The sequence below is a fragment of the Sparassis crispa genome, assembly GCF_003851025.1.
Source record: "Sparassis crispa DNA, contig_000006F, whole genome shotgun sequence".
NCBI classification, from domain to species: domain Eukaryota; kingdom Fungi; phylum Basidiomycota; class Agaricomycetes; order Polyporales; family Sparassidaceae; genus Sparassis; species Sparassis crispa.
In genome coordinates, this window is record NW_020939753.1 from 1,753,721 (window position 1) to 1,774,797 (window position 21,077).

At 51.7% G+C, this 21,077-nt stretch overlaps 9 protein-coding genes across 9 annotated transcripts; 3 read left to right on the forward strand and 6 right to left on the reverse strand.

The window, feature by feature from the left end:
* Positions 1-1,168: 1,168 nt before the first annotated feature.
* Positions 1,169-1,862, forward strand: SCP_0706010 (hypothetical protein; the record flags this gene model as incomplete). The annotated part of the gene is made up of 2 exons (XM_027760526.1): positions 1,169-1,451; positions 1,507-1,862. The coding sequence occupies 2 exons, from the start codon at positions 1,169-1,171 to the stop codon at positions 1,860-1,862; spliced, it is 639 nt and encodes a 212-aa protein (XP_027616327.1).
* An 819-nt stretch (positions 1,863-2,681) lies between these two features.
* Positions 2,682-3,463, forward strand: SCP_0706020 (hypothetical protein; the record flags this gene model as incomplete). Its single annotated transcript, XM_027760527.1, has 3 exons — positions 2,682-2,933; positions 2,994-3,185; positions 3,257-3,463. The coding sequence occupies 3 exons, from the start codon at positions 2,682-2,684 to the stop codon at positions 3,461-3,463; spliced, it is 651 nt and encodes a 216-aa protein (XP_027616328.1).
* A 173-nt stretch (positions 3,464-3,636) lies between these two features.
* Positions 3,637-4,212, reverse strand: SCP_0706030 (hypothetical protein; the record flags this gene model as incomplete). Its single annotated transcript, XM_027760528.1, has 4 exons — positions 3,637-3,829; positions 3,888-3,963; positions 4,014-4,149; positions 4,195-4,212. 4 exons carry the CDS (start codon positions 4,210-4,212, stop codon positions 3,637-3,639), a joined length of 423 nt encoding a protein of 140 aa, XP_027616329.1.
* Positions 4,213-5,697: 1,485 nt separating this feature from the next.
* Positions 5,698-7,096, reverse strand: SCP_0706040 (hypothetical protein; the record flags this gene model as incomplete). Its single annotated transcript, XM_027760529.1, has 3 exons — positions 5,698-6,291; positions 6,345-6,778; positions 6,835-7,096. The coding sequence occupies 3 exons, from the start codon at positions 7,094-7,096 to the stop codon at positions 5,698-5,700; spliced, it is 1,290 nt and encodes a 429-aa protein (XP_027616330.1).
* Positions 7,097-9,410: 2,314 nt separating this feature from the next.
* On the reverse strand, positions 9,411-12,559 carry SCP_0706050 (hypothetical protein; the record flags this gene model as incomplete). The annotated part of the gene is made up of 13 exons (XM_027760530.1): positions 9,411-9,655; positions 9,714-9,794; positions 9,844-9,855; positions 9,908-10,062; positions 10,126-10,264; positions 10,314-10,370; positions 10,421-10,504; positions 10,940-10,949; positions 11,009-11,775; positions 11,837-12,093; positions 12,156-12,344; positions 12,394-12,439; positions 12,493-12,559. The coding sequence occupies 13 exons, from the start codon at positions 12,557-12,559 to the stop codon at positions 9,411-9,413; spliced, it is 2,109 nt and encodes a 702-aa protein (XP_027616331.1).
* A 220-nt stretch (positions 12,560-12,779) lies between these two features.
* Positions 12,780-14,213, reverse strand: SCP_0706060 (hypothetical protein; the record flags this gene model as incomplete). The annotated part of the gene is made up of 5 exons (XM_027760531.1): positions 12,780-13,033; positions 13,091-13,283; positions 13,589-13,695; positions 13,778-14,034; positions 14,089-14,213. The coding sequence occupies 5 exons, from the start codon at positions 14,211-14,213 to the stop codon at positions 12,780-12,782; spliced, it is 936 nt and encodes a 311-aa protein (XP_027616332.1).
* A 704-nt stretch (positions 14,214-14,917) lies between these two features.
* SCP_0706070 (hypothetical protein) lies at positions 14,918-16,303 on the reverse strand (the record flags this gene model as incomplete). The annotated part of the gene is made up of 3 exons (XM_027760532.1): positions 14,918-15,810; positions 15,864-16,120; positions 16,173-16,303. The coding sequence occupies 3 exons, from the start codon at positions 16,301-16,303 to the stop codon at positions 14,918-14,920; spliced, it is 1,281 nt and encodes a 426-aa protein (XP_027616333.1).
* A 650-nt stretch (positions 16,304-16,953) lies between these two features.
* Positions 16,954-18,467, reverse strand: SCP_0706080 (predicted protein; the record flags this gene model as incomplete). Its single annotated transcript, XM_027760533.1, has 8 exons — positions 16,954-17,109; positions 17,168-17,241; positions 17,302-17,397; positions 17,459-17,507; positions 17,559-17,851; positions 17,916-18,057; positions 18,122-18,231; positions 18,311-18,467. The coding sequence occupies 8 exons, from the start codon at positions 18,465-18,467 to the stop codon at positions 16,954-16,956; spliced, it is 1,077 nt and encodes a 358-aa protein (XP_027616334.1).
* A 1,783-nt stretch (positions 18,468-20,250) lies between these two features.
* On the forward strand, positions 20,251-20,532 carry SCP_0706090 (hypothetical protein; the record flags this gene model as incomplete). Its single annotated transcript, XM_027760534.1, has 1 exon — positions 20,251-20,532. One exon carries the CDS (start codon positions 20,251-20,253, stop codon positions 20,530-20,532), a length of 282 nt encoding a protein of 93 aa, XP_027616335.1.
* Positions 20,533-21,077: the final 545 nt, after the last annotated feature.

Genomic DNA, 21,077 nt, shown 5'->3' on the forward strand with positions numbered 1-21,077 from the left:
ATCAATGCCCCGCTCGACCAGTACTATAACCCGAACAGACCATTAATTGCATGATCGCATTTTCGCCGGGGCCAATCCTGTGTCCTCGTGTTTGCGCTGCTACTGGGAGAAATTTACGAAACATGGCCATTTATACGAAGGCAGCTAGAAGTTTTCGTGTCGAAGGGGGATTAGGAGCCACAAGATGTCGGGATGAATGGAATAGGATACCTTGGTCAATGACATGTGCCTTCTTAGAAACAGTTCTTGGCAAATCTGGGAGAAGAGGACATGTAAAACTGCCCTGGACTGAGGTGGGTACCGAAATGAGCGTAATTGCGCACTGCTTCTGCAACAGAAAAATCAGCATGGCCATAGCTGCAAAACGAGTGTCGTCACAGGCGTGACTAGAGCACGGGCAGACTGCCATCGAGCGGACAGTAGATATCTGAAAGGCTCACCTTCTGCCAGGAGTACTCACATGGAAGAATCCTGGGCGCACACGCGAGTACGTTGAGGGATAAAACGTTGAGCGCTACAGTGGTCGACTCAGAAGAGGCAGTCACCTCTGCTCATGATCGTGACACACGCGAAATAAGTGACGCGCTTGTAACTTCGTCACGCGCCGTCACAGCACATTGCCGCCGAAATATGTCGGTGAATTTATCTGATTCACCATACAGCATTTTATTAAACATACCTGCAAACCATGATGCCAGAGCTCCCACCAGAACTGACAGACCGCATTATCGACTTCCTTTGGGAGGACCGTCAATCACTGTATAGCTGCGCCCTCATATCTCGATCGTGGCTTCCAGGTAGTCATTTTCACCTGTACAGTAACATGCACCTCCAATCCCGCGAAAATCTTGACTCTCTTGTGCATATATCCAGAATATCCCATGTCGGAGCTTCCCTTGGACTTGTACGCTCGCTCAATCTGTCGGATGCATGGACCGGGTGGGTACATCGCCTTCCTCTCGTCCTAGGACACGCTTTTTCCGCCATCGAATCCCTGCGCATTGAAGACACAGACTGGAATTCCGGGGCGATCCACCCCGCAACTTTACCCTTAGGCTTTGCGCACTTTCGAAGTCTAACTGGATTGGACCTATATCATTGCATATTCCGCAATGTACGGCAGTTCCAGTACCTCGTGTGTGCACTCCCTCGATTACAAAGCCTTACAATGTTTGACGTGACTCTCCGCCAACCATTCCTCCCTGTAACTAAACCTACATCTGTCCGACTCCCTCCCCTAAACAATCTCTCCATCTCTTTCCGGGTTTCTGATACACTGCTCTCGTCTCTGTTCGATTGGTTGCGAGCACTGCCCCGATCATCATTGCGGAGGTTGGCAGTGCGACCACCTAAGGAGTTGTCATTGACGATAGGAGAAGCAATTGAGTCATTTGCAGCACGTCTCGATTCTTTAGACCTGACCCTTGACGACTCGTACACGCTCACGGATAGTAAGTTCACTTCAATGTAATGGAATCAGAGCCAGATCTCTTACCCATTTCGCAGTGGAACGGCTCAACCTTCACAGATGCACTGGGCTGCGAACACTCTCCATCTGGCACCAATGCTCAATCCCGCTTGCGGAGATCCTGGACCTCGTCGCGCCCAGCAGCCGCATTCACCAGCTCCGGCTGCATGTGCGGGTGTCGCAACCTGAGCCCGAGTGGGTACGCGTGCGTAATGTCCTTGCGTCCGAGCGATTTTGTCAGCTGCAGGAAGTCGTGTTCTTGTTACCCCCGGACGAAGACGACCGATTGGGCCCACAGAAGCAGCGGACGGTGATGGGCGCTGTCGAGGACTTGCGCCATCGAGATGTCTCTGTGCGCGTGTCCAACTGGTCACCGCCTTTCCGTACCATTTAACCCGGATACTTCGCGGGACAGACCGAAGGCCATTGAATGAGATGCAGGTGCAGCTATTTTGCACCTCCGTTCTATAACTCGGGTACATCCTCATGCTCGTTCCCTGGTTTCAGATTTAATAGTAAGAATTTGTTTCCGACTCGAAGTCACGATTCAGGTCATTAGCGCAGTTCGAGTGCAGCTTGGATGAAGCAGTGACGTACACACCGTGCACCGTCAATGTGTCCGGTCTGACCCTTCATTTGTTTCATATTTGGTGGCGCTTGGTGATGTTGTGCCGGGTGCCTGACGTAGGAGGCGAGCGGCCGAGGTTGAGCGCCTGCCTTAACTTTGCTGTTTCCTTTTTCCGGGTCAGTTGATGAAGAATGATGACCCTGCAGGGACTTTGACACTACGTGAGTGCCGCTCATTGTTCTCCAGTGGGCATTCTTAGGCTAATTTTATACGAGTTGGTCTCTCTCAAAGTACTAGGTTTTACTGTAACGAGTTTCTGTCTTGGGCTAGTACTATAAGTTTAGAGAAACATAATCCAGAGAACGTCGCACCATTTATGCAGGCTCTTGCTGTGGGGTCTAACACAGGCCGACGCTGCAGTAAGTCGCTATTACACTACTCATCATATGATTTGGATATAATGTTCGCTAACACGCTATAGCCACCAACCTCACGTGCGGCGAATATTCATCTTGTTTCATGTCTGTATGTGCTGGCTATTGCGAGGCTACAGGCGGCCCGTCGAGGTATAAATGTGACGCCGAACTTTGTCGTAGTCCTCGGGGGTTCCAGGTGGACATTGATCGCGCCATACCAGTACAAACCATGTTCTCTCCAGTTGCACTTGTGTCATTGGCGATCGTTGCCCTCTCCTCAGCATCTCCCTTGAATATCCGTCAAGCCACCTCCGGTCCATGTGCCGGCCTTGGTATCGGGGCGTATGACAATGTGTCCAACTTCACGCTGGGTGCATATAACCTTACGTTATCCAATGCGAATGCCACAGGAGCCCCGCTCGTTCTCGCGTTCAAGCAATTCACGGGGAGTGCCACTGGGGCGTACTACTCGACGCTCTCGGTGGGTTCTTTCCACAGCTCGCTGTCAACGTTTGAGCATCCTGACTCGAAGCCTTGACAGACGTACTACTCGGTGCATTCGAATGACGAGCCGATGCTGTCGCTCGTCAATGGCTCTCTGCTCCCGAGCAATCCAGCGGAACCGAACATCTATTCGAGCAACCTTGCCGTCTCCTCGGGCAACGAGCTCCTCTTCGAGTTCTCCACCGAAGAGTCCGAGCTGCCCACCCCCGCTCAGAATTACTGCATCGTTGTAAGTCTCATATCATCTCACCCCTCAGTGCCTCGTCAGTGGTGCTAAGCTAAGCTCTGTCTTTCCTGTAGGATCACTTTGACCCGGCTGGGAAAGGCCCGTACTCGATGCTGGCTTTGAACGGGATCACCGACGGGTTTTCGCTCTGCGAGAATGACATCCCTTACGATTACGGTAACCCGTATGACGTAGTTTTGGAGGCGACGGAGGACAACGGCCATATCTATAACTACACTACCTGCTACCCTGTGTGCTTGCAGGTACTCTATGGACTGTAGGAGATCGAGAAACTTGGGTTTCTTCGTATACTGAATTGTGGAGACGTTTGCGGACACAAATGCAAAGACTGCCTATCTTTGTAGTATGACCAAGATGCTATAGTGAACTTTATTCGTGCAGTTTACGGCTGGCATCATTCCATGAGGAGCGATACCTTGCACGGAGTTTCCATTCATGTTCCGAGAGAACTTCTCGAGAAATATCCACCTTCAGCAATCGTCCGTCCACTGCTTTCCGTATTACCCAGCTTGCTGTCCATGGCGTCAAGCTTACTTTCAACATTGTCCATCCCCACTTCCACATTCGCAGTGTCCTGGACGAGTTCCTGCGGACGGCCTTCCATCCCGACCCATGGCCTCTTCGTCCTTCACATCCGTCAGTCTGACAATCGGACCGCCAATCATGTCCTTCAGTTCCACGCACAACGCCATTGCCTTCTTGTGGTTCGAACGGTGCTTCGTCTCCAGCGCGTAGATAGCTTTAAACGTGAGTACAACCACTGTAAACATAATCAGTCAACAATCTACGACAAAACCGAGGAAGATCCACCTCCGGTGAACTTGCGGAGCTTTGCAACCGTAAGGAACAAGACTGTAATCGCGTCTATCTCCCGTTTAATTGAGAGCGCACCGCGTGCAAGCTGTTGCTGTTTGTGTGTTGGGGTATTTCCGGTGTAGGACGACGACTACGGTCGGCATCATGCGCATAGCGGAATTGGACAGTGCAGCACGTTGTGTGGGCGAGACATCTCCGAACCTCAGAGATACAGAGGGAGATGGAAAGGTGATTACGCCTCCATTGGTAACTGAGTGAAGTCAACGGCGGAGGCGGTGATGGTGGCGGCTCGGACTTCCGCCTCTCATACGTTTTATGTTTCTTGCGGCCCCGTAGTTGTAGAAGTTAGACAGAGGCGTTGTGTGCCCGTCACCTTAGCTCAGACGATGATGTCCACCAAATCTCCTCAACCCCCGTCAGTTGGAATATCCCACACATCCACTCACACGGTCGTCCAAAAGCTCCTGCAGCTTGAGCTCAAACTGAGATTTTGCACGGTGCGACAGCTGACGAAAGCGCGCGCGCAGGAGGTTGGTTAGCGAACGAGAGGTTGTAAGTCAAGTTGACACGGTAACCGGACTCAACGTACAGGACTTCGTGCTCTACGTCGCTGAAGAAGGCGGCGTAGGCGCGTGCTTTCTGGGACGTGTGACAGAGTCGATCGTCCATGATCGGCCTGTGTGATGTAGCATGAGAGGGCCCCCGGCGTGCCAAGTGGGGAACGTGATGACGAGCGAACTGAACATCCTCTTACTGCGCAGAGTGTTGAAAAAGGTGGACCTGCGCAATGCTCTCAACTGTTAGCTACATTCAGCGGACCAACATACTACGTACATTCAGCTCGTACAAATCCGCACGAACAGACGCCTTGTGGTTCTTGTCGAAGAGCTCCGCGAACACAACTTCCGGGAGGCCAAGGCTTCTGGCACATGGCGAAATTCGTGATGTCCAGATTTCCCGCCTTCCTATATGATTCATCGCGGATGTCGTCATTACCGACACCGAAGGTAGCAACATCGCGCACATCAGCCAGGTTCTTCAACTGATCCTCAGGTGCGTTCAAGAGGTGGACGCGCCTGTAGGTGGTTTTAGTGAAGTCTGAGAGCTATACATAGTGAGCGCTTACCCTGCACTCTTGCGTTCATCATAAAATAGGATGTGGTCCGCCGACAGAACAGATAGTGGTATGGTCTGTCGACCAGAGTGGACACAAGGGTGTTAAGCCGTTTGTCCATACTTGACGCCCCACGGCCTGGGGAATCGAAAGGAACCTCCGCACGACAGACAGTGAATGCTGCAGTAACAATCCATTAGTTCAACCCGAACTCGATTGAGCACGAACAATATGATACACAGTTAGCAAACCCCCCTTGGAGCAGAGATATTTCGCAGTTGATCCTACGCAGGTGACGGGAGAATGACCATACACTGCGGCATGTTCTACCAGTCCGGCCTCGAGTACGTGGTATGGTGGCTCACAGAAAGTTGGAACTCATGACATGCTGGACGTTCTGATACCGGAGAGAGCGGTTCCAACAGGTTACGGAATTGTGCAGTGCATCTGCTCCTACGTGTCAATGGGTCAACCTTCACGTAAATTTGAACAGATACACGAAACACGCTGAGCGACACACAACCAGACACTTTAGTACAAATCGATTCTGAACAACAGAGGGGATCACTCGAAGCGTTTCATGATGGTCTCCGGCAGGCAGCTGGCTTCGCTGACCCTCTCTAAGACCTGCAACTTACCCTCACGGAACACCAGACTCAACCGCCCGCGCCTCCCATGAAGCATGACGAGATCCTTGATCTCCTGCAGCGCCCGCCGCAGCTTCCTGAAGCTCGCCTGTGCGTCGTCCTGAATGCGCTTCAGCTCCGGGTCGCCCAGCTTTCGCTTCGTGATCGTCTCGAACCTGCCACGGTCGTGGGTAGCGAGATAATGGTTAGAAGTCTGGGAGAGGAAGAGCTGGGGAAACGCATCGACCCAATCAAATAGGGCGACGCGATGCTTGGAGCGCGTCGTCATCTCAATGAGCGAGCTCTGAGGCACCTGCGAGCCGGCACGCTGGACCTCAAGTCCAGTGCCAGACGCAGTGTCCGTCTTCTTAGACGCGGACGGAGTCTGAGAGTCCCGGGCGACATTGAGACCTGAAAGCAGGTCGGAAAGGCTGTCGGCGTTCACTGTGGAGGTAGGTGCCTGGGCTGCACTCGGCTGGGCAACACACGCATCCACCTCGAAGCGCACCACGAGCTGCAAGCCATCAAAGTCCTGTGGCTGTAGTCAGCAATGTGTACTGGACGCGTCTGATAATTGCCACTTACATATTTCACGATTCTGTGATGCCCGCTGCTTTGTTCGCAGCCCTTGGCAGGTGTAGTGCTCTCGCGTTCAAAGCTGAATCCGTAGCTCCAGATGCTAGGATCAGCTTCTTCGCGGGTCCGCTTCTCCCACCGATTGAACAGGATGGCACCCTTACCCGCGAGCTGGGTGTCGATCCTGAACTCCTTCGCGGACCCATCCTTATCATTGATCCATCGCAGAAGCTTGCGTAGACCATTCCGGTCGGTAATGAAGTCAACTTTCTTCCAGTCAATACCACTCGTGCCGTTCTGTTCGGCTACCACGTCGGTCGCACGGAACAAGGGAAGGAGGATGGAGGAGGGCATGCGGTACCCGCTCTGGTCCACGAACCTCATCCCAGTATCGCGTGGGACTGCATACGGGGTCGGGCGGTTACGCCAAATAGGGGGAGAGCCTGATGAAAATAATGAGTACCGTGGTGATCGCTCCATCAATGGACAGAACGTGTACCGGGGACGAGGATAATCGGCTCTGTGCTGTTAACCCAGTTGTACGATCCGAGATATTCCAGATTCTTGATCTCTATCGCCTTGCCTGCTACATCGGCAGGCCTTGCCAGAGTAAGGATGGGTGTGGAGATGAGACCATCCATCATCTCTCGGTCGCCTGGGAGCGATGTATTGGGGAACGCGCGAGCTCCGCCTCGACTACCACGACGTGGACCGTAGGACTGGCCACGACCGCGGTTATCGTTGTATGAACGGTAGGACATGCTTAGACGGGGGTTGGGGAGACGAACAGGGAGTGTGGGAGTTGTGAAGCTCCTGTTATACTAGTAGGATTGACGCCGAGGGAAGAGTCCGGCATACCAATCTCCCATTTGTTGAGCCTCTGACTTTAATGGACTCGAAGTGTATAGGTCGGAACGTTCGAGAGAAGAAAAGTTTCTTCTGCATTGAGCATCGATAAACTGTGCAATTATTACTGTTTCCTGGACTTGGCTTCAAGGCCTGAACGTCCCTCAACATCTTGCCTTGCGGCAGAACTCAAACAGTGAAGAAGATTGCGAATACGACTAAATAACCATATGCGCAATCTTCGCCCTCATTCTCTATCTGCATACACTGCGGCAATTACGTTGCGACGCTCTTGGCATCGATTGCGGGCGACTGCAGGATTCAGCGGTAAGAGAAAAATGTCTCAAAATAATAATCTGACCTATGGAAGACGAAGAGCGCTGCTATGGGGTTCGATATCAGGACGGCAGAACACACGAGGAATGATGTGATTGATCACTATCGCTGTCGCTGGTCAGCAGTACCATGACAAGAAACAAATACATGCTGTAGCGATTTCGTCGACAAGCACTCGTCGCCGTCCGACAGTCAGGAGTCAGTTCCAGTAGACTCATTTTCAATCACTCACAGATATTCTGTTCTCGCTTGATAATGGACATCTTTCGAGTTCGGCTAGACATGAGTAACGATCACCAATATTACCTTACACTCTACACAATTAGGAGGGCGACCGAGACGGGGGAGGCGAGGAGGCGAGAGTCCAATTGACCGCTTATGTCAGCAACGTATGTAAACATCGCTACGCCACGGTACTTACTCTGCCGCGCTCAGATCCATGTCGTGCGTCTCGACCGCCAAGAATTTATGCAAGTTTGCTCACCACAGGCAGAAGGACGCACAAAATTTGCTGAAGGTATGTGAGGATGGGTAAACCACCGATGTATGACGCAAACTCCCCAGCTGTCGAGAGAGATCGCAGTGACCGTGACTCTAGCCTGCTGGTATCTGGCTGACTTCGGATGGCATACATTTGGCAGCGGTGTAGTAAGTGCGAGAAACCTCAGGCAAGCGCTACATGTGCTGGAATGTGACCCGACCGCAACTGTGACGTACCGCTCAGCTTCAAGTTCTAGCAGATATGATGGCCCGCTTTATCTGCATGGACCGCACTAGAAGACATTGGTGCATGCAACACATTTGGAACGCCAGTCGAGTACAGCCTACACGTCTGGCTAAGTCCTCCCTTTCATCTTGGAGATTTACATTAGAATCTTTTTCTCTTTTAAGTTCCTTGCGACGTCATTCATCGTTGAAATGAGTATCACCTCCACCAGGAAAACCCTTTCGCCCACGCCACCCCTGCTATCGGTGGACACAGCGACATTCTTGAACTCTACGAGACCACTCACTTCCTACCGCACGCCCAATATGTTCCGAAACCTCTCGAGCACGTTTAATATGTCAGGAAGGGCGTCCTCCACATCTCTTTCTCGAACGAAATCTTCGTCTTTGAAGTCGATGTGCTTCCCCCGGAATAATGTTATACTCTATTCCGAAGCGCGTGCCGGTCCTTCCAAGAACTATGCCAGCTTAGCGCCATCGGACGGGTTTGTCGTTCCAATCGGCGAGCGACCATTATTGCACTTTGTAGATATAGGTGAGCGACAATTTAGAAGGTTTTTTTTTCACGAGGAGAACCTTTGGTGTGTTGCTGTCGGAGTATGTGTTTGGTGGTACGGCGCCGTCGAAGACTGCGAGGAAGTGTAGATGCTTCATCCGCAAAACCAGCGTCCACGCGTGCAAATGCGCACCATTGTCGTATATCGAGTGAGTCTGAATAGGTAACAAATCCGACTCTGAGTTGACCGTGATACTTTTTCCTAGCCATGCATGACTCGTTATGCCTCGCTATTATCTCGGACGGTCAAAGCTCGCCGCCACCTTGCGATCTGCGAATTTCCACCTTCCGTGGATTCGCTTCCAGAAAGGCTTACCTTCACGATAATAGCCTAGGCTGCTGCGAATTCACTCGACAGCGCCTGAAGTACCATTCATTGTGCGTGTTCTCATCCAACATGTCACACGTTTGCATAGCTTTATCGAGCCCCGTCGATACGCTACTGCTGCGATTGTCAGGATTGCCGTTTGCTGCAAATCGTCTCGGTGGACATTGTCTACCAACATAAATATGTATGTGTGTATTGCACGTCCTTGTGGTAGTCGTGGTTCAAGATCTATTCAAGATACATGTAATGCGTCTAATAATAATCAGTATGCACGTCTGCATCATCATACTCTACAGTTGTCTAGGTTGAAGATCAGAATGTCCTCCGCACCTATCATCACTGGCTTGTCCTTGACATCCGCCGTCTTGCTCTTCTCCGCCATGCTGCTGACAGCGACCCATTCTTCATCTTCCGGCGGACTGATGGTCAGGGAGCGACGGCCGGGCGTGATGCTGGTCGCCGCGTGGAGCTTGGAACGGAGAATGTTTAACTCGCAGACAATATATTTACCTGCGGCGACAACACCCGCTAAACGGCTAGTTATGAGCTTGATGAGCGGCTCCAAAGTATTCGTGCCCTGGTTTACTAGACTTGATAAGTACTGCCTCAGTCTGCAGGACGGTGGCAACGGCATGGAGACCCGCCGCACACATCGCATCGTCCGATTCTTCGGCAGACACGTCAGGAATCAAGTCAGCAGCTAGAGTCGCCACTACCGACGAGATCCACTGCACCGAGCGCCTCAATGGGGCCATCAAAATGCAGGCACAGGTCGCGCACCAATTCCATCAGCCAGACCTAGCGCACACGCTGCCTCGACACTGCCTCCAACATACTTGATCTTGGTCCTGTTTTCCCCAGTCAGCTGGAGATTGTCATCGATCTTGCTGAAGTACTGTCCCAAAAGCACTTCGAAGCCCGTGACGACGCGTTTACTAGAGAGAGCTTCTGACGTCTGAATCGGGCCCGCTTCTGGGACTTATAACTGCAGCGCGCACTTCCCGAAACCAAGCTGCAGCACTTCCGTTACGTGCCTTTCCATCTTTGCTTCGAGGATGACGTCTTGCTCGGTAATTCCGAGGTCGACGTTACCCCTTGCCAACGAACGACAGTATGTCTGACGGAGGGAGAAAAACGCTGCACAGCATTCAGAGAGAAACACCTGAATTGCGTAAACGGGTCTTACAGGGCGATCGGGTGGTTCTTGACGAGAAGCCATGTCTCTTGAACTGTATGTCCGCACCTTAAAAAAGTGCTGAGGATGCACAACTGGCTTGCACCCTAGTTACCCACCCGCTAGCAACTCTAGGCATTTCTTGTGGAGACGGCCCTCCTTCGGAATAGCAAAGAGAAGACGACCGTCAAGAGACTCGGCATCTGCACCCGACAGGGTCAGCACTTCAAAACTACTGCTGCAACTATGGTGCTGGTAAAGGACAAGATCTGGCGTGGGAGGTAGTACAGTAGAAGTTTCAGCAAGTCTCATTGGCAGCGCTTCGCTGTTGATCAAACAGTTGCGTGACCGCGTTCAAGTTGCGGCAGTACTGATGAGATAAGATTAGATGACCTGTAGGAAGCAGCGGCAGATCCAGATCTGACTGAGTGGCGTGTGCGTCCGAGGAAGGAGCTTGAGGCGCTCAAGGGAGACTCCATAACTTAGTTCTCGCTTCTTCGCGAGACTGGCAGACGGATCGCAGCCGATCAAGGCATGGTGTGCTGGGACTTGTCAACATACAACGTGCGGCAAGTCGTAACCTACTTCCTAGCTGTAACTCGTTTTCCGGCCTCTCCAACGTCAACAATCAGACAGACATGAGCGTAGCTGCAACCAAACGATGCTTGATTCCCGTACGCAAGGAAAGTAGTCTTGATGTGATTTACCTGGGGCGTCTTCGTGACCCAGTGGACGTCGACATCCGTTTCTACCCTCTCTCGAAAGAATTTACTGCGCTTCATCAGGAGCTCTCCGTTGTAATGTTCACGTATGTAGGACCATAGCTCCGTGTCCAAGTGGGCACCTTGGAAGTTCAGCACCTGGTTCGTCATTACGTCGGCTATGTAGGAATCGCCAACGTCTCTGTAGACCATCCTGAACGAAGTCTTCAATGAAAGCTCGCCGCACACTCGCGCTAGCAGCGCATCACTGCCTTTGAGGTATTGGCGCACTGCGTACAATGCAAGCTTCCTACTCCTCGAGTCCCTGCCCGGCGCTTTGCCGTCAAGAGGGTATTGGTGGCGTAAACCGAAACCTAGATAACCGCCCTTGGGCAAGAACGTAGGGTCGTCGAGCAGAGCTTTGAATTGCGCTTTGAATATGGCCTCGTTAGTGACGAATGGGCGAATGGTAGACGGGTCGGGAACATGTGCGGGTTTGTCGACGAAGTAGAGGTTGTAGGTGATCGTGATGCGATAGCCGGACTCGACTTTCAAGACTTCATGCTCAACGTCGCTGTAGAATGCGACGTATGCGATGGAAGGTTCGGCTTGACCGGACAGGAGCTCGGAAGAGTTGAACGTCCATTCCTTGCCCCCATGACGTAGAGCAAGCGCCCCACCCTTGTGGGGAGTGGGCAAGACGATGACGAGAGAACCAAACATGGTTTCGTCACGAGGCGTATCCAAGTGCGGCTTGAAGAATGACTCTTCACCTATACATGAGCACATCCAAGTTAGTTGTTGAGAAACAAACCTAGTGGCTTGGGAACACACCATACACGTTTAGCTTATACTTCTCGGCGCGGATCGCCTTCTCCTCCTTGTATTCCAAAAGGTCCGAACGAACAGCTTCCATGAGTCCAATACCGTCCACGTCAAAGTTTATAGAGAACTCGACGGAGTCCAGTTTGCCCGCTTTCCTGTACGACTCGTCTAGAACATCTTCATGGTTGACACCGAAGGTGGCAGCATCGCAAGTCCGCGCAAGATGCTGCAGATCGTCGGTAGATGCGTCACTCAAATTGATTCGCCTATGTCGATGGAACTCCGAATCAGACTTTGTGAATTGAGGAAGGCCTCGAACATGGCTTACCTTGCAAGTCGGTCCTTCCCAAAGAAAAGGAGGAAGTTATCCGAGGGCAGGGAAAGAGTGCCACTGCAGTACGGCGGCTTGTCAACGAGGGCGGAACTGAGAGTTTTCAGTTGTTCTGCTGTGGTAGACATGATGGTTGTTGGAGAGCCGAATCGGTCTGGAGTCCTTGCCTCTTTTATAAGTGGAGGACTGTGGACAAAGGATCAACCCATGGGGCAGAGTTGATGCGACAACGTACACGTGGAATTCAGATCTGGCATTCTCCTCGCTTGCCGGCAGATCCTCTTCAGATATGTTCTCTCAGCGAGTCACCCTGTACAAAAAAGGACGAGGACACCTTTCGTCGTGTTTTCCCATCGCAGCGCGCAATTGATGCTACCCGTCTCCTCTGTAAAGACAGACATAGCGTCGAGACTCAAGATATATGATTATTCGTGGCAAGAAAGCGAAGTAGAAGCTGTAAACTGAAGCGCAGCTTCGTTAGACTTTCAGGGCCATGAACGCGTGTCAGTGATGTCACGTGGCTGTGACGCGACGCATCTCGAGGTTCGATCTCAAATTTCTTTCGATGAAGAGAAAACAAAAGAAAATACTATGGAAAACGACTCTGAGCTAACTCCAGTGCTAAACAGCAGAAATAATCAGCTGGGTAACAAATATTGCATTAAGAAAAGGTATATGTTTTACTTCCGAACCGTGGCCGTCTTCCGGGTTTCCAACCTTCCCGATGTCGACTATCAGGCAAGGCTGTATGTAAGTGAAGGATAAGTAGGCTTCGTTGCCATACGTTACGAAAGTGGACTGGGGACGCTCTGTCTGCGGAGGGAGGGTCACCCAGTTCATGACGATATCCCTCCCATCCTTGTCTTCATCGTCTCCTGCGCCGTCATCAGCGTACCAAACGGGAGACTGAGGTGATGTTTCCATTAACTGACCACTTGCATTCTTCCGGAGATACGACCAGAGCAGCTCCTCCGGCTGCCAGAGAATAGCATCATCGGGAAAAAGCACGATGTAGGAACACAACGCATGTACCTCAACGTCCGAGCCAAAGTCCTCGTAAATCACATGAGGATAAACTTTCAGGGAAAGCTCCTTGTAGGATTGGAGAAGTTGATAATCCCTCCCCTCAAGGTATTAGGTCAGATCGGACAAAGGGATGCTCTGCTGTGGACCAGACTCTTGCACCACACTCATATCGATAGAATATATGTGACTCAGACCGAATCCGAGTGACCACCTTCTGGCATAGATGTCGGATCGTCCAGAAGAGTCTGCAGCTCGACTGTGAATTCAGACCTCGTCCGAGCGAATGATTTCGTGGTCGGAATGGACATGCAGTCGTGAAATAGAGGTTGAACGTGAGAGTGATGCGACAGCCTGTTTCGACAGGAAGGACTTCGTGCTCGACGTCGCTGAAGAATGCGACATACGCAACTTCTGGCTTCACGAGAGTCGAAGGTCCACGATTGACCCCCATGGCGTAACGTGGGGAAGATGACGACAAGAGAACCGAACATTTTCTGACTCCGTGGGGAATCTACGTGTGATTTGAAGAAAGACCTGAGTCCCACCCGCTCTCAACATGCAGCAGCTCAGAATATGGAACACTAAGCACATACCATGGACGTTCAGCTTGTACAGTTCTGCACGAACAGCTGACGTTTCTTCTTGATCAAACAAATTCGCAAAGGCATTATCCGTCAGCCCAGGTCGACTGGCATCAAAATGCACGGAGAAACCCGGAACATCAAACTTGCCCGCTTTCCTGTATGACTCGTCGTGGACATTCTCCTGACCAACACCGAAGGGTGCTGCGTCGCATGTCTCTGAGAGGCGCTGCAATTCGTTCTCAGTAGCATGCAGTAGATCCACTTTCCTGCATGTTACAATGTCAGCGGGGCTCGTAAATCAATGTCCATAACTGGCGCACCCCGAGATCTCTCCCTTCGCATAGTCCAGTAGCAAATCTGTCTCAGCTAACGTGCCGCTGGAGAACAGCGCTTTGGCAGTGAGAGTAGACGCAAGGTTGAGTAGTTGCTTATCAAGGCTGGACATAGTGGAAGCGGTTTAATCGACCTCGGTGGAACTTGGAGATTGAACTTAAAAGAACCTTTGCAGCTATAATCGTTTCATCACTCGAGCTGCAGACTAGGCGATGTGCACGGGAACTAGAGTATTCCATCGCAAGTCATTTGGCACACACGGGGATAGCGTGTCCCCTCATACACGTACTTCAAATCCTGCGTGGCCGATTAGTCTAAGAAGGACAGTAAATCGATGAAGCACCTACTCCGGGCCTCCGGCACGTCGCTAGGCCCGTTGTCGCTGTATATGGATAGCGTAAATACGCAAGAACAATGGTGCTCCCTCACCAGAAACCCAGATAGGATATTGTCCTATGCATTAATGCTCACAGCAACATAGAACTTAAGTGTGCTGAACTGGCGAAGCGCCGACTCGGACGCGGGTAAATTTAAGGCACGTGATCGTGTCACAAACGCGGTCTGTGCGCCACAAGCATCGGGGAACACAGCATCGAACAGCGATATACAGGCGAGCTAGCGGAAAGCAATGAGTTGGGAAGTTGGAGGAAATAAATGAAATAGAGAGCTGGAGGAAAGCAAAGAAGCAGGAGCGCTGGAGGGAAGTGACGAAGTGGAGGAAAATAACGAAGCAGGAGAACTAGAGGAAAGCAAGGAAGCGGAAGAGCCGCAACAAAACGAGAGCACAGAGGACGTCATACAGAAGACGGTTGCCTTCTACGCTGTAGCCCGCTTTCCAACAGCGCCGACATCAACAATGAGGCAAGCCTGCATGTAAGTATAATCTAAGCCGGGCTCATTACCGTACGTCAGGAAAAAGCAATCTGCTTGGTCCGTCTGCGATGGTCTAGTCACCCAGTACACCGTCACATCGGCACCATCATCCGAGCCAGAGTATTCTGAACCCGGGGGAGTATTTAGCAGCTTTCCTCCCTCCTTCTCGCGGAGGAACGACCAAAATGGATCGTTCTCGAACGTTTCATCACTGGGAAAGTCGACGATATGGTCGCAGAGCACAGAGAGCTCTTCACTTCGATCTTTGTAGATAACTCGAGGGGATAACTTCAAAGAGAGGTTACTGCAGGACTGGCGGAGCTGACGGTCGCTGCCCTTCAGATGAGACATTAACTTGGCCAGAGGAATCGTTCTCGTGGGGCCGAAATCACGTAACACGTTCGCATGGATAGGATACAGGTGAGAGAGACCGAAACCGAGGTGACCGCCTTCGGGCAGAAACGTCGGGTCATCTAGAAGCAACTGAAGTTCAACCTCGAACGGGGATTTTGCCTGAGGGAATGGCCGAGTGACCGGCACGGCCGGGACGGGACTTGCGTCAGCGAAATAGAGGTTATAGGTCAACGTAACGCGGTAGCCCGACTGGACAGGGAGAACCTCGTGCTGGACATCGCTGAAGAAGGCGACGTAGGCAATTCGTGGTTTCTCAGACTGCCGAGACAATGTTTCCGCGGAGTCAAACATCCACGCTTCACCTCCGTCGCGCAACACCAGAGCACCCCCCTGATAGCGCGTGGGAAATATGACCACGAGTGAACCAAACATGTCGTCGCTTCGCGGAGTGTCGACGTGGGACTTGAAGAAAGATTGCGGTCCTGAGAACCCTGTCAAAATGTTTCACACATAAGTGTAGTGCCGACGGACATACCGTATACGTTCAGCTTGTATAGTTCGGCACGGACAGACGAAGTCTCATCTCCGTCAAACAGATCCGCAAATACAGTCTCGGCCAGTCCGACAAGTGTGGCGTCGAAATGCATCGCAAACTGCGTAACGTCAAGCTTGCCCGCCTTTCTGTATGACTCGTCATGGACACTTTCCTGGCCCATACCGAAGGTGGCGACATCGCACGTCTCGGCGAGGCGCTTCAGCTCGTCTTCAGACGCATTCAGAAGATCCACGCGACTACAAATAACATCAATAAGCCACAGAAGAAGACATTCAGGAACTTACTTACTGAGCGTCCTGCTCTTTCCCATAAAATAGGACGAAGTTCGTCAGAGGAATGTCCAACGTGCCACTGCAGTACGGCAGTCTACTGGTGAGGCTAGATGCGAGATTCTCTAGCTGGTCATCGATGCTGGCCATGGCGATAACAGCTGGTTCGAACTTGATGGGGATCCTAGAATACTACAGCGGCAGCATCTTTATACGTCTGACTCACAAATGAGCACAAGCGTCATAAGACATAACACGCACCGTCTGCCCTTCGGTAAGTCGAGGAACACTGAACACGTGATTAGGGATCTCATCGCGAGTCACTCTATACTGAAGAGGATAGATGGCCCTAAAGCATGCCCACATCAAGCCCACATGTTTTGATAGTCGAACGGTGTATCAGAGACTAGCATATCCTGGGAGAGCATGAAGTCACAAGCAGTGACCGGTACCGACTCACTACATTCATTGTGGGTCCACAACTAACGTGCGTAGGGGCATTTCGAAGACGTCAAAATCACGTCGTAGGTGGTCGGAATCCAGCGCACTCATGGTCTGTAATGTGCGTGTCAAGATGCACACGACAGGTTTACGACCAAGCCGTTGCGGGAACACATGGTCCGCTAGCAGAACATCTTGCCAAGACAAGGTACAATGTGTCGACGCCATCCCGAAGGACCGAGAGAAGATTAAGATTTAAAATGCAGTGCTAGCGGTATTGTGCAAGGGCACTCACTAAAGACCTTGCCACTCAAAAAAAACATTGATACAAAACACTCAACTACACAAGCCAGTCGCAGTCACACCATTATGCCTTCTGCAGCATTTGGAGGATCGATGGTCATGGAGACATCTCCTGCATCATCTGGCCCACTAGATGCCTCGGCCCTCAGACGAGCTTCCTGCCTTGAAGCAGCCTTCGCCTTCAGCACATCAATCTCGGCTGCGAGCTTCGCCTGCGCGTGACCGTATACTGTGAGCATTATGAGTATGGACTGGGGAAAGGGGACTTACGGCCTTTTCTTCAAGTTCGTCCTTATTGAATATAGAGTATGGCGGGGCACGCGGTGCGTTATCTTTCAGTTTACCTAAGACGAGATGATCTCAGAGTCAGTACTACGTGAGACTGGGCAAATGTGAAGACTCACTAAACGCGGCGTACATGAACACTTCATTCATCAGCTCATGGTTTCGCTTATAACGTGTTAGGGCCAACGCGCGTGTCGAGATTAAGTCAGACTCGTCTACGCAAAGCAGAAAAAAAAATAAGTGATGTTCCCATAGCCGTGGCAGCACACCACTCACCTGCCGAATCCTCGTCTTCCGTACGCGATGGAGGCAACTGCGTCTGGCGCTGTACAGCACGGTGAGTAAGACATAGCCCAACACCCGACATGGTCCTCACCGTACTCATGCTCCCACTCCGGTCCCGCTGGCTCCTCCGCTCGAGCGCCTCCATGTTGCTATTCTGCGCGGCCAGGAGCGCTTGAGCATTCCCACTCATGCCAACGCCGAAGTTCATGTTCATCGCTGCCATCGGAGGAGGGAGAGACTGCTGGCGCTCGCCCGGCGGCGCACTGCCGCCACTTCCAGTAAAGACCTTCTGTCCCATCTTCTCTCCCATAACGAAGATGGATGGCTCGTTCAGCGGACGAAGGGGATACACGCGTGCGGGCTGGTTCAATGAGGGAACGATGGCTGCAAGGCGAAAAATAAAGAAATCGGAATTTTTCGCGGGGAGAGTGGCGTGGAAAGGACTTACGCACGTTCTGGCCCCGCAGATAATGGATGAGCATAAGCTGCGGGTGTCCGCCTTTGTGCAGCCGGTACCGCCGGCGCATGCGGAACGCAACGCTATCTTGTCCGGGGATGAAGCCGAATTTCGTCTCCATTACCTCTAGTTCCTGCATGGTCCGTTAATATGAGGCTCCGAAAAAAGCGGGGAAGCTGAAGGAATGAGCGACGCACGCGTCCCGGGCCTGCAGGGAGAACATAGCGCTGCTCCTGCTCTTGGTACCGGAGACCATCCTGCAATATTGGTTGTTGTTGGGTAATGAAGACAAGGAACAGCTGGCCCTCTGGTGTAAGTGGAGAATATTATCAGCCGGACGAAACGAAGCTGAAGACGGACTGACATACAATCACGGTCACACTTACCGGATGGCTTGTCGATGTATCCCCACGTAAATGGAGTCGTTTGGGCGAGTTGCGTGGCGCGCAGCAGCATGGACACCGCTACCTCATGGGTGATAGTAGGATGTAGGCCCAGATTTTCTGGATAACGTAGGCATGGGCCGTCTTGGTGGAGAGACATTGCAGACGAAGGGGAAGACAGAACAGAAAGGTTTGAAGTCGCAATTACAATTGGAGTTGCGACTGTCAGCGGAGGTTGAAATGGTGTTAGTCCCATTCTTAGTGAGTTTCTGATCACACTTTTATTCTAATCTAACCAATGGCAAACTTGCACCAGTTACCGCATGCCTGGCAGCTTAAAACGTCGAAGGGAAGTCCATTCGTGCAGTAGGAACGACGTCTCCATCACCCTCTGTTCGGTATGATAGGAAGTCGCGAAGGTTGCTACGCTCAGGCTGGATACGAGAGATTCGAATCCACCTACGAACTATAGGCGAGCTGACTGGAATATCTCGTCGATGTCATTTGTTTCTCCCTCCATTGAGCTGGGGTTCTCATGCGCGTCGCTCGATGCAAGCGATCTTGAAGGTCGAACAGCTCTCTATTAGTTGCTCTGGTGCGACTCTAGCGCTGATCTTCCTAGCTGCTCTCATTCAATTGTTTTAGTAAGTGGACTCATCCGGTTCAGTTGTGCCAACTCTGAATCATGTGGATAGTGTTTAAATAAGTTGGAGACTTCGGACTGTCGTGTGCGTCGTCCCTCCTCGCCATCACGCGCTTCAACTCGTTGCTCATATATATGTCAACGGTAGTGCGTGCGGACGAAGCTGAGGCCAGCGTTTCCTGGGCTCCTGCAACATTTAAACCGGATAGGCGCCTAGATCATGGTGTTTGCACGCTCAGCCGTGCCAATCTGAGGTGCGTGCTGGTATGGAACTTGCGAATTCAAACTAAAAGAAGCTATCGACAATATTTTGGGCACTATGTGCCAAAGCACTTAATCATAGCCTCGGAAAGCGCCGCCATGTTCCCGTCGTCTTCCCCAACCTCGACGCTGACGTCAACCCGACGTCCAAGAGGTTCACCAAGGAACACCAACAGTGTCATACGTCGCAGATGGGAATTTTTTCTGTCGACGATCTGGTGTCGGGCATTATGAGAGGTTAGTTCCTCTCATATCGTTTCTGGCCGGTGCTCACGCATTCCTACAGCGGGCTCCTCTTTCCGTAAAGGAGAGACGTGCTAAGGGGACGAGCATCGGCACGACAAAATCATTCCTCCTCTCGCCAAACATCTGACGAGGACCAAGAGCAGTTCTCCCGCTCCACCGATATCGCTGAGATGCCCACACTGTCACCTTCGGCCGTCCGCGTGCGACGTACCTACACGGCTACCTGAACCCCTACGACAGCAATCATTCATATCTTTGCTCGCGGATGGAGACTTCCACAAAGCTACTGAGAAGCCTTCTCAGTCGGTGGTCGATTATCCGCCGTTGAGTATCGAAGAAGTTCACTCAGATCATTGCCGAGGAGAACGAGATGTACTATGACGCCAAGACGGACTTCATGAGTGTTAACAATGAGATTGTCAGCGTACAGTATTACTGACTCTCGCATCAATATAGGCTTACTCGGAAGAGGCAATTTGTCGACATGGTATACGACCAGCTCGATGCGCGTCGCCGCGCAGCGGCATGGATGTCAACACTGTCTTGACCACTTCATCGGCCCCAGCCCCGATGATGCTCAAGGACATTCAGACTTTCGACGACGGTCCCGACGTAGCAGCAGTGGTAATTGAAGATCTCGACCAGAACTCATGATTGATTATGACGAGCTCGAAGCAACTCTCGCAGAACCGTACGATATGGAGTGTACCATGGCGCTGCGAGCTCATTCTGAGCCTTTGACACATGTTCCAAGCATTACCGATGAGTATCTTCCTCGATCATTCCCCTGATAATGGACGAGGACACGTTCATGCATAGTTCTCATGTTCCTTCCCAAGCTCACGCTGAGTTTTATGCTACCCACGAATACCAGTCCTCGGCGTTCCTGGACGCGGCCGAAGACGAGGCCCTCACCCCCCCGCTGCCCTCTCTCCATGCATTTGTTGTCTTCGATACTGGACTCGTCATAGTGGACGAGGAGGCCGTGTCAGATATTCTGAGCTCCCCATTGCCGATGGGAGTGCCGTACTACGACGATGTCCTCCCTTGTTGGCGATGGCGAGTCTTATACTGACGTTTCGCAAAAGAGCGGAGGTGACATTCTGGAAATCTACTGGTCTTCCGCCGTCATCAGCATAGAGGTGAGAATGTCACGTACATCGACCCAATCGAGCCACTCGCCGTCTCTATGTTACCCTGTCTCCCTTTACCTCTCCCTCTGTCTCTTTTTTTAATCGCTTTCTCTGTTTCTGGGTCTCTGTCCGTTTCTCCGTTTCTCTCTGTCTACTTCTCTGCATCTCTGCCTCACCCTTAGTATCTCCATCTATTACGTCTCTCCCTCTACTGCTGCTTCACTCTATTTTCTGTCTTGACTTAATCTGGATTCTATCTCTTTGTCTCTCCGGTCTTCACTCGTGTCACATGTCACATGTCTCCCACATCGCCCGGTCATCTCTGTGTGGCCCACGAATACAGTTCGTACGGATGCCGGTCGCTACGCACGTCACGGTCTTCCCAACTCACGTTAATGTCTTTCCGATGTGGAGGGTGCACCCAACGTACCCTTGCCGGAAGATCACTCCCCAGATCGCTGACAATCGATTGAAAACTGCGCTATCG